Source organism: Tachysurus fulvidraco, chromosome 6, assembly GCF_022655615.1.
Source record: "Tachysurus fulvidraco isolate hzauxx_2018 chromosome 6, HZAU_PFXX_2.0, whole genome shotgun sequence".
Classification (NCBI taxonomy): Eukaryota; Metazoa; Chordata; class Actinopteri; order Siluriformes; family Bagridae; genus Tachysurus; species Tachysurus fulvidraco.
The window spans coordinates 9,282,730-9,301,670 of NC_062523.1; the positions used below are offsets into that span (position 1 = coordinate 9,282,730).

General features: G+C 39.1%; 1 protein-coding gene across 1 annotated transcript in view; it reads left to right on the plus strand.

Moving 5' to 3' along the window:
* Nucleotides 1–1,349: 1,349 nt before the first annotated feature.
* Nucleotides 1,350–18,941, plus strand: part of ctdsp1 (CTD (carboxy-terminal domain, RNA polymerase II, polypeptide A) small phosphatase 1) — a 31,385-nt gene continuing 13,793 nt past the window's right edge. The window contains exons 1-2 of the mRNA XM_027150915.2: nt 1,350–1,696; nt 18,748–18,902. Of these exons, the coding sequence (XP_027006716.1) occupies nt 1,624–1,696; nt 18,748–18,902 (228 nt within the window). The 5' untranslated portion in view covers nt 1,350–1,623. The remainder of the gene's footprint in view (nt 1,697–18,747; nt 18,903–18,941) is intronic.

The following is an 18,941-nucleotide window of genomic DNA, read 5'->3' on the forward strand; positions in this document are numbered from 1 at the left end:
TGGTTGGATGGATGGACGAATGGGTGGACGGATGGTGGTTGAATGGATGGATGAGTGGATGGTTGAATGGATGAACGGATATATGAAGGGAGAGATGACTGGATTGATGGATGACTAAATGAATGGATGGATTAATGGATGGATGTATGGATTGTTCTGCGTTCACCAACTTTGAGGACAGATCTAATTCATTCAATCCATGTTCTGTCACATTTATCCTACACATGGTCACCGGGATCCTGAAGCCTATTCCCAAAGAATCCGGACACAAGGTTCAATCACAGGGCACAATCACACACACACACACACACACACACATTCACACACAACATACAGTTTACAGATCCCAGTCAGTTTTTGGATTGGTGGAAACCCATCTGAGCATCTGAGGAAACTCTCAAAGAGTGTCCATTTAAAATGTTCACCTTTTCACACATCAATTAATATAAAACGGCGTGTGTTGGGGTAAAAGTGGCGTGCTATACGTGTATAGACATAACTCTGTACACAGGGGACCTGAGTTTGACACATTGCTGCTGCTGTAAACTTAACGAAGCGCTCGGACTTTGCGGACTCTCCCTATTCTTCATTCTAAGGCTGTTTCAAGGCGCCCGGAAAGTTCGCATGAAACTTTTCACACCTAAAAACTCGGGGCTTAAAGTGGATAAACACACAGTGGCACACATACTGATAGGTTAGAGAGAGTTTAGTATAGGTATTAGTCTATTTTCTCGCTCGCCGTCCGCGTTAAGGACAGAGTAGATTGAAGCGTAAAGGCGCAGAATTTAAAGGGGCAGCGCACAATTTATTTTAAAACCTATATACAGTTAAAAGTGTAGATTTTACATCATACATATTGTATTGTTTCCGGTCGTTTTAGATCGATATTTAGTGCTTTATGTACGATTATTTATCTGGATTATAAAACTTATAATATTAAATATAATAATATTACACTATATAATAATATTAAACTTTATATATATATATATATATATATATATATATATATATATATATATATATATATATATATATATATACCAGGTTTTTACGTTAGTTTTAATTTATTTATTAAACATTAAACGATATTGTATAATGGAAATGTTTCCCCCATAATGTTTATTATTTCGACTGGCAGTAAGGTTATATTTTATTCAAAATATATAATTATACTTTACACAGCTGGGAAAAAAACTCCAAAAAGCTTGAAAAGAAGGGCCTACACTTTTCTTTCTTTCTTTTTTTCTTTCTTTCTTACTTTCTCTTTCTTTTTCACACGATTTGTTAAAGACTGTATTATGTAAAATATGGCCTATGTATTCAGTGCTGCCCCTTTAAGAGCTCGGGCGCCTTGAAACCGACGAGTTCCATGTTTGTATCTTGAAATTGAGAGCAGAGCCGAACTCCATGTTGTAACAAAGTTGCCATTAAGTATCGAAACTTTTTTTTTGATGTACTTTGTTGTGGTCCAGAAAGAAAGGAACCGTCTCCAGCTGTGCGCGTGATGCATTTCCTGGAGTGCTGTTAGGATTTCTGGGACGCTTTAGCGTGGGGAATTTTGCTCAGTTGTGTGGTTAGAAGTTTAGAAAGTGCAGAAGTGCGGGATTTTTGCGGGGCTTCATGGACGTGCCGTCATCCATCATCACGCAAGTGAGTCGGGATGAAGAGCCGAGCGCTCCTCTGCGGGACAAAGGTGAGAAAATCAACAGGTCCTCAAACTTGGATTAAGTTTTCTGTTCGAAGTGTGTGTGTGTGTGTCCGGGCCGGAAAGCTCTGTGTGTGTGTGTGTGTGTGTGTGTGTGTGTGTGTGTGTGTGTGTGTGTGTGTGTGTGGACATACTGTATCTGTAACACTTACACATACACATGCATACAAACATAATACATGGTGTTATATTCAAATATAACTAAATAGATTTTATTTATAGATATAAAGGTAAATATATAAGCTTAACAAATGAGTAAACACACACACGCCTACACACTCCACTTCTACATGTATACACTGTACCCATATCCCCATATTAGGTTCACTGCTTGGACAACATGGCATGTGGACACCCGACCATCACGTTCATTATTTTATTATTAATCAGCCCATTCCAGACTTGGTCTTCTTTCTGTAATTAGAAGAAGCTTTACTTTTCCAGGAAGGCTTTCTGCTGAGGTTTAAAGCATGGCTGTGGCCTCAAGAGTATTGGTGATGTCAGGCAATGATGTGAGGCCTGGTGTGCAGTCATTGTTCCAGTTCATCCCAAAGGTGTTCAGTGGGGATGAGGTCAGGGCTTTGTGTAAGACACTCGGTTTCTTTCGGTTCAAACTTCCTAGCAAACCACGACTTCATGGGATTTGGTTTATGCACAGGAACATTATGCTGAGAATTGTAATACTATGGCATACAAGGACATCCTGTTCAGTTATATGCTTTGGCATCAGTCTCGAGACTGGTGTGATGGTTAGTTGGCCAAATCTTTGCATATACACACACACACACACACACACACTTCCAGTGAGCACCTTATTATCATCTACTTATCCTTCAACCTAAAGAGCATTGTTAAGCAGATTTCATGAAATTGGTGGACTTTTCTCAACCCATCGCTGAGAATGTGTTTGTGTTTGTAAAGCTTTTGGGCCTGATACACACACACACACACACACACACACACACACACACACACACACACACACACACACACACACTGCTGTGCTGAGAATCTGGTGGATATTATTATAACCTTTATTTTACCAGGAAAGAAGCACATTGAGATTAAAAATCTCTTTTACAAGAGCGTCCTGGCCAAGACTAAAAACCAAGTGATATCTGGTGGTTACTTTACAATGACAGTTAAGTGGATGGACTTGTCGATCTTATATACTTTTATATGCATCTATATAGAGAATGCATGTATTCTATAAATTGGGGAAAAATGTTGCCTTGTCTTTCTTTTTAGTGAGCCTGAGCCCAGTGTAGCCTCTGATTCCTGTTCTTGGCTGACATGGGGCAAGTCGTGGCCTAATGGTTAGAGAGTCTGACTCATAACCCTAAGGTTGTGGGTTTGAGTCTTGGGCCGGCCACAACTGAGGTGCCCTTGAGCAAGGCACAGAATCCCCCAACTGCTCCCCGGGTGCCGTAGCATAAATGGCTGCTCCGGGTGTGTGTTCATGGTGTGTGTGTGTTCACTGCTGTGTGCTGCTGTGTGTGTGCACTTTGGATGGGTTAAATGCAGAGAACGAATTCTGAGTATGGTTCACCGTATGTCACATCACCGTATGTCACATCACCTGATGTGGCCTTCTGCTGTTCCTTCTCCCTCAATGTATGGTGTGCTTTCTGAGATGCCATTCAGCTAACCAGCTAAGGTTGTAAAGAGTGCTTATTTGAGTTACCTTGTGTGTCGGTTAGCTCAAACCGAGTCTCCTTTGACCTCTCTCATAAAGAGGGCATTTCTGCTGACATGCCGTTTTCTGGATTTATTTGATTTGATTTGCTTTGTTTTCCTATTACTTTCTGTAAAGTCTAGGGATTGCTATGGAAGAAAACACCAGGAACTCCACCCCATATGATATCCACAGTGTCGCCGTTAAAGTCACCGCCATCACATTTTTTTCCGCATTCTGATGTTTGATTTAAAAACATCCACGTCTCTGATTTCACTTTCCCAATTACCTGAAAAGGATGCAGCTGTTCTTTTGCAGTTCTACGTCCGTTGTAGGTCCCACTGCTCCTGTTGACTCCAGCTTCATCTAGCTCTCCTTTCTAAAGCAAAGTGATTCGATAAATAGCCATGTTTAGTATGTCTTTCATAACACAGCCAAGTCAATGCCTTTTTGCCTACTGTACAGTGTTCACAATGAGGTTTGGCTTTGGTTCACTTTGGAGAAGTTGAGCTCTGATTTAAAGCATGAAGCATTGACACCCTATGAGATTTGCAGGCGGTGGTTTATGAGCTGCTGTTTAGTTAATGAGCAACTTAGCAGGAAATATGCAGATAACCAATAAAGCACAACATGGCTTGCTATCCTGGGAGAGTATTCATCCTAAGGGTCGTGTGATGCAGCCGGACATAAGGGGAAGGCATGTCCTGAAGTCTTCTGAAGTCTTATATTCCTCTTAAATCCAACTCTAATACTTTACTGACGAATGATCCTCTAATTTGATTCAGTTATTGTAATGTTTAAGGTTGTGTAATGGCCATGAAGCCAATTTCATATGTTAAAACAAATAACACACTCTCTCTCTCTCTCTCTCTCTCTCTCTCTCTCTCTCTCTCTTTAAGTTAATATGACAGGAAAAGTAAAAATACTAAGAAATAAAACGCAGCTCGTCATATTCCAGAGTAACCACAAAAACATACTTGTGTCAGAAAACACAACAGCGTTTCTCTGACACTGGAGACTCCTTACACAAACGGCGTTAAATAATAAATCAACAGTCTCTGACTAATCGATCGAGTCGACGTTTTGGTAAAAAAAAACGGTCAGTTTTAGCTGTTAAGGTTTTTTAATGTTTATTTGGAACAGTTTGACTGAAAGGCTGAGGTGTTTGCCTTACCGTCATTGTTTATCTACATGTACATTTTTGTTCATTTTCTTTCAGAGTAATTCTGTATTCTGTGTTTTTTAATGGACTAAATTTGGTCTGGGAGTGGAACGTTCAGTGCAGCACTGTGTGGTCCAGAAGCTTTACTTCATTTGTTGTTTAGAGTATAAAGTTGGCTTGACTTGACACAATCTCTCCATTATAAGCCTCATCTGTCTTAGTCATTTAATGCACAAAGTCCTTTCTGGAGGAAGGATCATGGGCATTAACAGTGTGTCCTAAATCTGTACTGCCCTTTAATTGTTTACTGCAGGTCAAAGGCTGGTCATCATGTGATGTACCGTCACTTTCTGCAGCTCGCTGGCTAAAATGACAGGATGTCCCACGTGCAGTTTGTGGGGAAAAAAATGTTTCCTTGCATGTGCTCGATCGCATTGTCACTGTTGTTGGCTCTTCTTATCATCCTCTGTGCTCAGCGCTAGTATCTGTGAAGTAAACAGTGTGCTGGAATGCTCTAAAGTGCACAAAACACTTCTCTAGTAAATGGTTAACTCTTTCCTACTGTTTTCTGCTATGTTTGGACTAAGTTTGCGGAAGTATTGGTACAAAAATAATGTCTTCTTTGAGTAGGGTGATTTAGCTTTAAGAAAGATTTAGTAGCTTCAGACTGGTAACGCACGTCGTCATGTTTAGGTGTGACACCTTTTTGGATTAGGATTTCTTTGCACTTGTTGTGTACTTATTGCGTAATGCTCATTGGCCGACGGAAACCTTTGCTATTCGGCAGCAAAGTTCAACTCTTAGTGCTAGTGCTTCCTTAAGTAAGCTAACCATGAATATGTAAGTGGGCTGTGATGCTTGATGGACCATTTTAATTCTTGGGAAGTCATTATAGTTCTGAATTCTTTGCAAACTTTGAATTTATTACATTTTTTTTAAGACATTGAAGGTAGAAATGATATAAGCAAAGTGTATATATTTGACTATATTTACATGTATTATTCTCTGCGCCTTGTAAGTGATGACTAATGCAACAGCAGTTTGATGTCAATAACCTTTTCATTTATATGTGTGTGTGTGTGTGTGTGTGTGTGTGTGTGTGTGTGTGTGTGTGTGTGTGTGTGTGTGTGTGTGTGTGGTCCAGAAGTAATATAATTGAAAGTTTTGTTTAGGGAGCCGTCACAGAGCCGAGTCTGACGTCACTGTATACGTGTCACGTGTCCCAGCAACGTTAGCGCAGCAGCGGCAAACACAACATCAATGATGGCGGATGTTGCTTTACTGTTAATGCTCATGGCTTTGTGAATCTACATTGGCATGCAAACACGGCGAATCCAACGTGTACATTCAGCTCCATGTAATTTGCATAAACGGAGGTTGCAATCGAGAAAGTACATAACGTTATTTTATCATTAACACAGAAAACTTTAGCCTTAGCATGTAGCTACCTACTATCATGTGTGCTGATAACTGATCATATTGAGGTAAAGTAAAAGTGTATTAAACATTGGTATACTTAAGGTACATTATATTACAGTAACCCCGCCCACAGCCCCTGACACAAGCGGTTCTTAAGTCTAGACCAGCAAAGTTTTGGTGCTAATTAAGAACCACTTTTCCTGGTTCAGAGCCGGTGCTTTGGCTGTCGAAAAAGAAAGAACTGGTTCTAAATTAGGCTCTGGCTCCAAACCAGCACTCAAACTGCCTCGGTGGAAAAGGGGCATATGAGATCTGTTGTAAATGGCTCAGATTTAAAAACTGCTACTACTATTCATTCATTCATTTCCTACCACTTATCCGAACTACCTCAGGTCACAGGGAGCCTGTGCCTATCTCAGGCGTCATCGGGCATCAAGGCAGGATACACCCTGGACGGAGTGCCAACCCATCACAGGGCACACACACTCTCAGCTACTACTATTATTAATTAATAATAATTACAGAATACAAATGAATAACAGATTGTGCTTCCAATGTTATTTACTGCCTGTGTAGGGTTTCACATGTTCTCCCTGTGTCTGTATGGGTTTCATCCCAGTTCCAAAAAAACATTTCAATAGACTCATATTAATTTGCCAATAAATGTGAACAGTGTGTGTGAATGTGTGTGTGCATGGAGAACTACAATGGACTTCCATATTCCCACGTCATACCCCGTATTCCCAGGATAGGCTCCATCTCCACCAAAATTCCTGTAAATTTACATTGGCAGTGTCTCTTATACAAAGCGAATTACATTTATCTCTTTTATACAGCTGAGCAGTTGAGTGTTAGAGGTCTTGCTCATGGATCCAACAATGGCAGCTTGGTGGAACTGGGATTTGGACTCTCGACCTGTCCGCAGACACCACTGAGCTGCCACTGCCAAGTTGCCACATGTAGTAGAACATGTACAACAACATGTACAAGTAGAATAACATGTAGTTGTTTGGACAAGAAAATATATTCGTTTGAAATGTATATTGAATTTTTTTCCTTTTTAATGTTTGTGTAAAAGTTTAGCTCAAAACACAGAGCTCTGTTTACAAGCCTAAATTTTTCAAACTATTATATACTTTTTATATAGCAGCTGGAATATTATACTGTTATTTTACTTTTTTTTTTTTCTTTCTCTATAATACCCACCAATACACTGGATTAAAAATAAAAAGACACGTCCTTATGTTTGACCCGTGCACTTCATCACGGCCTGACTGACCGTCTGATCTATGATGCGGTCCATATAAGAGCATCTGCCAAACGAATAAATGTAAAATGTAAGCGTGGTCATTTATGCCATGTTATTTCTGTTGGCCTGTACTGCCGATATATTCTGTCGTCTTCCCCTTCGATATAAAAAGCTAGTCTAACGCACCCTTAGTAAAACATGGGGTACATCTCGAAAGCGTTTCAGAGCAGCTGCTTGCAGTAGAGCGTAAGTACAGTCTGTTCTGGTGACGTATAGTGTTGCGTTTTGAGAGTGATGACCTGCATTGAGTCTCACTCTGGTTCGACTCCGTTTAGGGGTGAACAGGATGGCTAAAAAACCTCTCAGCTTGTTTTTGTGACCATTTCTTGTTGTTTTTGCTAGCACTTTGTTTCACACTAACCGACTCATTTCCTACTCCAAAGTCATTATTTTCCCAGTGGAATTGCGACAGGCTTAAACTTTCTGCTCTTTCCCAGTTTCCTTTTTTTTTTTTTTTTGGTGCAAAAATACAAAAGTGTTTATGTGGAATAGGTCTATCCATGGCAAGAAAAAGAGACCAGGCAGGACCACGATGGCTTTGTTTCTTTTTTTAATCCCCTAGAAACTGATACCAGTGTCATTTTACAACAAATTTGTTATTTCCTTAGATGTGTTGATATGAACGCTTGTTTTTTTTTAAAAAAACAAAAACAATTTTCGACTCCAGCGTTTAGAACGCTGGGGCCATGTGACTCGGCTGCAGTGTCAGTATCTAACAGGAAACAGTATGTTTACGAGAGCTGTACGTACCCAGCGGCACAATTTTACCATTCTGTACCTTTGCACAGTGACAGTTGCAGAACAACGAGTTTAAATAAAATAATTAGCCTCGATACGTAACGTATCAAACATAAGACACGTTACTTTTCAGATATACCGATTTTAAACCATTTCTCTCCGATTAATGAGAAGCTTTCCACACGTTTGTGCCAGAAATCTGCTTAAATCTCAGATCTGCTACAGATTTCACCACCGATGTTTATTTACCGCCGACATTTTACGTGTTTCCACAAGTCCTGAATCTGGAGCATTTTTACACCAGATACTAGTACAATGGTTTTTCTGCTTTAACACATCTGAGACAACTCATGATGTATTTATCACGGCCTTGATGAGGTTAAATTGGTGTGTTAGAGCAAGCAAAACACATGTTGCAGTGCTAAATCCTGGGAAAACATCAGATTATCAAGGACGGTTTAAATTGCAGTGTAAATTCCAATCTCAAATTACTTTCTGAATGGATTTTGACACAAAACCTGCGAGATTTCTGCAGCCTTCGCAAAAACAGAGTGCCACTATTGCCCCGATTCACCATGAACGAGATTGTACTACACGACTTCACACACAAACCTTAATTACCGTAACTTTCCGGAAGGGAAAAAAGGGGAGAAACAACACTGGGAAAGCTGTGAGTGGATTTTAAAACGACTGAGAAAGACACTTGTAATGAGAAGCAACGCGTATTTCTATGGAATGAATAAACGTGGTACTGTAAGTGAGTCCTGGCTGCACAAAACTGGCTAGTGACACGTTAATGTGTTTGTCAACCCTGATTTTCATCCACATAAAGCTTATCAGTTCTTATCAACAGAAAAACAGAAAGGTTTCCACAGATATTGTTTAACTAGCTATTAACATTGTTGGTTTCATTTTAACATTTAATTCAAAAGGCAGACAAGGTGTCTTGCATGGTCTACTAAGGACTCAATATATACACGTTTTGTTTACTGCAAAGTGTGCCAAAGACCAACATATAACACTGTTGTTCTTAATTCATCATGCAGTCCTCATTTAAAGGTGGGGTGCACATTGTTTGAGAAATGCTTCAGAAAACCGAGTAGGATCCACAAACAAAACTAACGTGTAGCCAATGAGCAGAAAGGGGCGTGTCTTGTCAATATGCAGCGGAGAGAGTGTTCAGTGTGCATGTGTGTCATTAGCCAAAAGCGACTGAAACATTGACATGGCGGTTAAAAACGAAAAGCGAAGAAAGGCTTACAATAAGGAAAGAAGCAGGACCCGTGTTAATATAGGATCAGCTTTCTAGCGCTGGAGAGAACTGAACGTCTTCCGCATGAAACGGAGCTAAACCTTTCATGGTACAGCACACAGTACTACAAAAACACATTTGTATTACCATAGTATTACTCATTGAGTTAATTTATTGATAAAAATATCCCCTCGGCCAGCTGCCCCAGCAGGTTCCACCATAATAGTTGCCTGGGTTACTTATGTATGTGTGGGGGCGGAGTTATCAATACAGGGGTGGGACCAATCTGGGTTAGGGGCTTGTTTGTTTTGGTGATTTCAAATGTCAACATTGGCTTTCAAACATCGTGCACCCCATCTTTTAAGTTTGGTGTCTGAGGTCGACTTTTTTTTAGCGGTGTTCCAGTTTAAACGGAAATACGGTAATGGGAACTGGTGTCACACAATAAGGACTTTTAAAAACCACAGCTTTGTGCAAGGATCTAAACTATCGAATGCTCACCCATGCTTAGATGGGATTCAGGCTGATGCTTTAATGTGCGCAGAAGATGAATATATGTAATAAAAAAAACAGTAAAGATAGAGAGAAACTTGTTGACGAGTATTGGAATTGGACTTGACAGAATCGGTCTTTGCTCATCTGTCAAGGGACAGTAGAACTTGATTTGTGTACAGAAATCTGGCCTAAAAAGTCTTATATAAGTGTTCGTTATAAGAACTGCTGCAGGGAACACCTGGCATTGCTAATGTTTATGTAACCTCCCTCTCAGCTTACCTTTTATTTAAAAAAAAAAAAAAAGTCCTACACCTTTCTGATGAAGGAAAGGGAAACAATCTTACACTGTTTCATACATGCATCAAAATACAACAAGGAAATTCTGTTCTTTGTTGTCATGCGATTGTCATATCCCTTTTCTGGACATTTTGTAAACATATCTCTGTCCCCCTGAGTGCCTTTTCACCTCCAAGTAGCATCGCTCGCTCTCTGGCAAGCCTGCATGTCCATACTTGCTGGCGTTGTCCTAAGAATGTTTGGATATTTAGTGTTCTGCATGAATACTGCAGCACTTTCATAATCTGAATGGAGAGAAAATTTAGGAAATGTATATCACTTGATCTTTATATGCTGCCTAAAAATCAGATCAGTCCCTCAAGCTGAAATTATACTTGTGAAAACTGACAGTAAAGAATGAATAGAATGAATCAATTTAATTCAATCTATACGTATAGTGATTTTAACGATAGACGACATCTCGAAGAGGCTTTACAGAAAAAAATGATAAAGTTTAACACTGATATCTACGATATTGTGATATTGTCACAGCACAGTTTTCTGAGATAGCGGTAGTATCCCTTCAGTTTGTTTCAGTTCGGTGCTAGCTTGGATTAGAAGTGCCTGCGCACACACAGACGTATGTCCAGAAAAACAAAACAAGTGCAGTGTCGCAAAATTTGCGTCATCAGCTCTGGCTTCTGCCCTCGGACCACCCTCTCAGCTCTTGATGAAAAACCTGTGGAATTTCATGTTACATAACAGTGGGAAAAACACTGGGAGAATCAGTGCCTTTTCCTGGCTGGCAGGATTGATTAGGCTTCAATCCAGCATTTACCACCCGGGTCCGGCCACACAACCACCCAGAACTTTTATTGACTCTGTCATAATCTCTTTTATGACCTGGGTTCAGAGCTGAATGACACTCCAGTATATGTGTTGGCCACTTGGTCGTACTTGTGTTGTAAAATGGATGATGTCTTGCTGGCTAATGATTACTGAGGCCAAGCTTTCAATGTGACCTCTCAAAACTGTGTCAGGATATTTATCTGCAGCATTCCAACATTGTGTCCAAACACCTCAGCTTCATTCTGTTATTGAATAGTTACTAGTGGACCGACGAATGATCTGGCCGAGAATAGTCTCGTCTCAGACTGACTGGCTCTCGCTTGCTTCAGTGGATGTGAAGACAGTGCCATCTGGAGACCATCAATGACAAAGTATTTAGTGTCTTTTTTCCCCCCTCCAACCAATCAACTATTTAGTTCAGTGTCCCTTGTTAATTCTAGGTAACTGATTTTATTTTGCTGCTACCTTTCTGTCAACGGACAAAGTTAGCGAGAGTTGCAGAAAATGAATTTACTTACAATAAACAATGGCACACGCAACCAAATCCAAAACACTATCCGCATCCCAGAATCCAACGTCAGGTAATGAGATGAAATTTATAATCTGGAACCTTGGACCAAAACCAGAAATGGAAACAAATCATGAAGGAAAAGCTTGGTATATCAGATGAGGTACAGAGCTGAACAAATATTTTGCACAGTTTATGCATGTGGTGATTGATTGAGTCCAGGTGGTTGTCAGAAATCAGGTGAACTTGGCGTGTGAACTGGGAATTGAAGTCCTTAGAGTCCATGTTTCATATAGCCAAGCGGTAACTTGACACAGTCTAGCTACAGATGTTTAACAAATAGAATTCACCTGAATGGGGTTTGATGAGACTTTAACCTTAGCTTCATAGAGTGACTGATTAAACCGAGTTTTAAAAAGTTAGTATGTATTACAGATAATAGTGTGCAAGTGTGTGTAACGGATCAGTTATTGGTAATAAAATTAACATCCTGGGAATTATAATAATATAATTATAATACTTAAGAAATGTGATGATGATGATAATATCTAAATAAAGTCTAATAGATTAACGTATACTTGTGCTGAATAACCAGGGTACTTTGTTGCAGTTCAGGTGTAATTGATTAAAATCTGGCTTTAATCTGGTTTAGGATATCATAGGGGCCCCATAGGGCCTTTTTACACCTGGTCACTTCATGTGTTTTCTCTGATCCGATAGCTATCTGATTTGTTGAAACTGGTCTATTTACATTAGGCCACATAAATGCGTCTTGGCGAATCAGATCAATCCGATCTTTCTGCTCCTACCCAATATGCAAATATATTTTACCTCATTTCCGGGGTAATTGAAATGGAACACGATTTGGTGTATGCGGTTTTCAGAAAGCGATCAAAAAGAAGACGAAAAACTTGTTACGACGGTTATGCTACAAAAAACAGCGTTTACTGTTTCCTGCATTTGACCCAGTCCATCCTTAAAAATATTCTTGTTTGCCGTAACACGACCGGCCCTGTCAATTTAGGACCGAATACATTTTTATTTATTTATTTTTTTTTGCTTTAAGTCCGACCAACTTGCCGGTTGTAAATTAAGACCGACCAATTTTTTTTACTCTTCAAACAACTAATACAAAAGCAATAAAATAATACTAATTATATTTTAGTAAGTATTGTAAATATATAAATTGCCTAGGCTTACATACAAACAAAGGCTACGTTCTTTCTTTTAAATAAAAACCTGTGATGTCATCTATGTTTACACTATTGGTTAACGGATGTCACACTATAGCCTGTGCGTTCGTTTCATCGCATTCTCTCATTCACTGTCAGAGTCAATGGTTTGCGCTTGGTAATGATGGCTGCAGCTGCAGTAAACAAAATGTTTGCGGTCACCGTTCAAAGTCATACGGGTTCGGGCACCATAATACATCTAAAAAATTAATTAAAACGGCTCGACACCACTTTAACTTGTCGAATACAAATAAGGTTTCGATGCGCTCGAAGGCACGGGTTAAAGACCCAGTCAGTGACGTCATGATATGCTAATTTGTTTAAAGTCATACCTACGTAATCACCATCACCAAAATTGTACTTTTTTTTTAAATTGAAACTTAATATTTTTTTAATTTTTTTTACTATTTTTAATAATTTTTTTTTTTACTGTTACTGCAAACCAAAATATTTTTAAGCATGGCCCCAACGAAACACCTGGGTGAAAGATCACTTGCGAGTGATGTACTTTCGTTTGGGAGGGGTATAGCACTGACGGATTTATATCCGTCTCGAAAACATTTCGGAGGGAATTTACACCTGGTCTTTTTACGATCGGATAAGTGACCAGGTGTAAAAAGCCTCATAGCATGCTGTAGATGCCCACATGAATAAACTAAAAACTGCCAAATGCAAATAATTTGGTCAAATAATTTTTTTGGTCAGGTAGTTGGACCGAGTCTAGTTCATTCAGGCAAAGCAAAACTAAGGGACCTTATTAACTCTTCAAAGTGTTGTATAAGGCTGTATACAGAAAAATGTGAATCGCAGTTTCACAAAAATTCTAGAGGTGATGGCATGTTATGATACAGATATCAATTTAATCATTTTTAACCAGTAATTAGGTTCAGAGTATTTAAGTGCTACATATGCTATAATATTTAGGACCCATTCAGGATGTCAGCAGGATGTCAGCAGCACTATAATTAGCCTGAAACAGCATCAGATTAGAACCAAATGTAGCAAAAAATGACATGCTGCCATTACGAGGATCACTGTTTAGTAATAATTCCTGGTTTTTAGTATTTTCTGGATGTGGGAATTCATGCAAAATTTCTGCTAACTCAAGAAGAAATGGGAATATTAGCATATTGGCTTACAACCTAGCAGTGAAAGATTCTATTCAAATTATATTTCTTATTTCTCAAGGATTGTGTTTTATATATAAAACAAAATCTATTTAAGAACATAAGTATAGCTAAAAAATGAGAAATGTTTAACAGAGAAATGTTAGCAAGCTTAGCAGTAGTATGTAATGATTTTTTGTTTTTATTTTTGGCAGCTAACTGTAGCCATTTTTTAAGGCTACACATACAGTTTAGCTAAACTAGCTTTCTTTATCCAGAAATGTACAAAGGCAAACAGGGTGATTTGAGCCATGTTCACATCTTTGTGTTACATTTATGCCTCATGTAGAAGAGGCTGTATTGCATTGCATTGTTTACATCTTGTAAACATCCACAAACCTGTCAACAAAAACAAATGCTACAGATTGTAGCTGCGCTCACTGACACGGCCGGGTTTTTGTGGGGGTTTTAGTGCGCGTGTTTGGCATTGTAGATCATTTGTGCTATTTGCAACCTCTTTTGCACTGTACCTGCCTTTTTGTGTGTAATGCGATACAGTGGAGGCTGCACAAAGAGCTGGCGCTTACTTCATTTCCTGTTCCTATTTTGGTGTGGCTGGGCCCCGCCAAACAGCACAAGATTATGGGCTGGCAAAATGGCTGCATTCCAGAGGCAGGGTTTGTAAGAGGGAGAGAGATGGCGAGCAAGAAGAGCTACAGGGGCCTTCAGAGGGTTTCTATTGCAGATAGAGTTCCAGTTGAGCTGCAAAACTCTGTTTAGGACATGCTCTCATTGTCCTCAACTTCTTTTCTGGTCTTTGTGCTCTTATGGAATGAACCGATCTAACCTGAGTTAGACGTGTCTCAGGGAGTTTGTCTAGTATTTCTCATACAGTATATACCAATTTATTGTATAGTGTTGTACAATGTTGTTTTCTTTTGATAATTACAAAAGAGGTACTGAAACAGAAATAATTGTGTGAAATGTCAATAAATAATTGACTAATTGTGTAACTTTTTCTTCGATCACTTTTAAATAGAATTAAAGGGGCTTAATAAAGGGTTTTTAGTCAGTTTAGCCCAAATTCTGTTTTATAAAGTTGCCTTATTAAAACCCTACATTATTATTAATGGTGCATGCAAAGCAACATTCTTACTATCCTGCATACTCTTCCGGACAAAACTTTGGCGGGTAACTTGTCCCTCAGCTTTTGTCCTAGACCCATGAATGAGGTGTCAAATTGACCGGCTCATTGAGGAGAGGTGTGCTATGACTTTTCTAAGTGATCCAAGTACCGATACTTCTGGTACCGGATCTCAAAGTGGCCTTTTTCCCGTAGACTCCCATTATAAAATTTGGAGGTTTATAACTCAGCAAGCTTTCGAAATATCTACACCAAACTTGGCCAGCTCCTTTAGGGTGATGCTCTGAACAAACTTTTTAATTGGTGTACCGACTGGTCTTCCGGTTGTGCCGCAGCCCCGCCCCCAAAATATTCAAAATCAAAAAACTTTTTACAACATGGAAATGTGACATATCAAAACACTCAGAACATTGAAGGGAACTTCCTCATGTGTAATTTGATGAAGTAACGTGATTTCACGTGAAAATAAATAATTTGCACATCATGGACATGTGACATATCAAAACACTCAGCACGATAAGGGGAACTTGACACGTGCAAGCACCATTCACATTTTCTTCAGGAAATGTCCGTTCTTGTTGTTGTTGTTGTTATTATTATTATTGTTATTATTATTATTATTATGTGATGACAATGTATGCATTAAAAAAGTAAAAGTTAGGAAATTACGTTTTTTTAAGATAAAACACATCGATGATGTGATCATTAACATAACCATAAATCTATGTAATTTACTTCATTTTGGTGAGTGTCATTTGTAATTGTAGAATAGACCACGGCTGAAAGCATTTGTTATATGCCATCTTAAAATGCTGCAGCTGAACCTGCTACCCTGCTACCCCTCTTACTCCCAGCCGCTGGTGTGAAACGAGTTGTTAGATTGTAAAAGCGGATCACATATCATAGTCATTAGAGCAGATGTTCACTGGACTCTAACCGCAATGGATTAGCAGGAGAGACACCTTTAAAAAATGTCTCGGATCATATAACTTTAAGTCTGTACTGTATACAGTTTATAATGTCTAGAGGCTCACAGCATCACACACCTCCTCAAGCGACTGCAAAATTTGTCTAAACTTTTTTGTCTGTATTTTGAGTTTATCCAAATGTCATTTTGAGTTCATCCAAATGTCATTTTGTATGTGATTTTTATTTATTTTTTAATTATTATTATTTTTTAATGGACACGTTTCACCTGGCTTGGTATGGCATGTTGTGCAAACATACTCAATTGGAGTTTACCAAAACAAACATTTAGCTAGGCTGAGTCAGACACACAACAAAGTTTTGTTTTGCGTCTCCGTTTATGGCCTGAACGGAGTGCGCTATATATATATGGAGAGTGCCATCACTGACTACTGTCAGCAGCTGCCTGTCTGTTGCTATTTAAAGCAGTGATATGTAACATCAGAAGAGTCAACATAGAGAGGAGCATGATGTTTCTTCCCAAGGATCCGTCTCAGGTCTCTTCCTTCACTCATGTCTTAAAGTTACTGTCCATTCATGGTGGCCATGGTTCCGATTAACACTGCCACGGTGTCCTACAACCTATAATAAGGTCTGCCAGGTTCTCGATGGGAGATGTATGGAGAGGCAGTAAAAGATCTTTCATGCTCAGAGATCTTGTGCACTTTTATGGAGACCAAAACACACCCCCTAAGATGAAAGTTGAATCAGGCCAAGCTTTACAGTCAGAGTCATGTGTCATGTCAGAGTACACACAGAGTGATACATGAAATGCACTGTTCTATATTTAAGTCCAATGTATACTGCCTTGTCAATCTGCTATCTTTATATCATGTTGTTGTGGTGTAGCATTGTGCACCCCACTGTACCTCACTGAACTAGGTGTCTTATACAAACAAGCCTAGTTGAATTTTGACCGGCAGGCTAATCTTTCATGCTGACAGGACCTCTTCCATCTTGGTTGCAGTTGACAAGATTTTGTGTTGCCAAGGGCCAGCACTCGTCACCGTTCGCCTGCCTTACATGCTGTTCCATCAAGCCAAACATAGGTCGCTAATCGTAAGGATTCTCCGTAATGTCTCACTATTCACAGAACCCCTGTGTTCATTTGCTTAACTTGCTGACAAATATCCGACTTAATAGCAAATAACGCTGAGGTACTCAAGACTATCTTGGCCCTGATGTGAGTGACTACGATGAAATACGTTGTTATTGTGGGAATGTACTGTAGGTAGTGGAGGGAATACTGCCTGTGTGTAGGATCCTGTGGGTGTGGTGAACATTTGTTTTTAATTAATAACTACAGTCTATGGCTTCATCCTTTTTATAACAGCCAGCCAAATCTCACAGCAGCTCTTCACTATTTTGATAAAAAGAATGAGCTTTATAATGGTATAATAGCTTGCTTTTAAGCCTTTGGTTGTTTCATTGTGGTAAAATCTTTAGCATATATAGGTTGCTTTTGAACAATGGCATGTGATTAGGCCATCCTTAAAAATATTCTCGTTTGCCGTAACTCGACCGACCCTGTCAATTTAGGATATATATATTTTTTGCTTTAAGTCTGACCGACTTGCCGATTGTAAATTTGCGTTAAGACAGACCATTTTTTTTACTCTTCAAACAACTAATAAAAAAGCAATAAAATAACATTAATTATATTTTAGTAAGTATTGTAAATATATAAATTGCCTATGCCTACATACAAACGAAGACTACGTTCTTTCTTTTAAGTAAAAACCCGTGACGTCATTGTTTACACTTTTGGTTAACGAATTTCACACTACGGCCTGTGCGTTCGCTTCATCTCATACTCTCATTCACCGTTCGTGAGTCATACGGGTTCGGGCACCATAATGTATCTAAAAAATTCATTAAAACCGCTCGACACCTCTTTAACTTGGCACGAAGTTCTGGAAAAACTGTGCCCAGCATCAAAATGAGGTTTGCAATGATGTGCCCGAAGGCACGGGTTGAAGACCCAGTCAGTGACCTCACGATATGCAAATTTGTTTTAAGTCACCATCACCAAAATTGTACTTTATTTTTTTTACATTGAAAGCTACTGACCCATTTTTTATTTTTTTTTTTTTTTACTCTTACTGGAAACCAAAATATTTTTATGGATGGCCTTACATGGCTGCGCAATTACATCGTTGTTATTGTGACTAATACAAGAACAAGTTGCCTTTGTGGTTTATCTCTACAGCTGTAGAAATATAACTGCCGGTTTTCTTACTACAAAAACTTTTTTGTTGTTGTTTCTCTAAATTTAATTGTGTTGGCTTTTTGCTTTTTTGTGTGTTTTTGACTATGTATGCTCAAATAATTTTTTTTTTTACATTTTTTTTTTCTATTGTGATTATCTGGTAATGCTCCTTTAAAATTAGTGACGTGACATACGACTAAGTACGGTGACCCACACTCCGAATTCGTTCTCTGCATTTAACCCATCCAAAGTGCACACACACAGCAGTGAACACACACACACCCACACACCGTGAACACACAACCGGAGCAGTGGGCAGCCATTTATTCTGCACTGCCCGGGGAGCAGTTGGGGGGGTTCCGTGCCTGGTCGTGGTATTGCCGGCCCGAGACTCAAACCCACAACCTTATGGTTAGGAGTCAAACTCTCTAACCATTAGGCCACGACTTCCCCTGATCGACTGATCCAGTATCAGTAGAAAGTTACAGTTCATTCAAAGAAATGTACTAAAGCATTTTGAATCGTGGATGTGGTCTTTTGAACTGACAAAAAGAAAAAAGTTTCAAACAATTCCAACAGATTTAGAGCAAGTTAATTTTATTTGTTGTAAATAAATACCTATTTCCAGTATTAATTATTATTATTAAAGCTGCTATTGTTTTATTGTTTTGTCTTTTGCTTTGGGTTGTTTTTGTTCAGGTGCTCCAGTGCATGCGGCATCGAACTCAAAGAAGCCCCGCAAGCGTGGCTTTTTCCACAGCCTCTTCTGCTGCATGTGCCATGACGAAACAGATCAGCTGCCCGTCAACAACAACGCACCACTTCTGGTGGAAGAGAATGGAACCATCTCAAAAGTAAGGCTCGGTCAAAGATTTCTTAAAGGTTTTAATCAA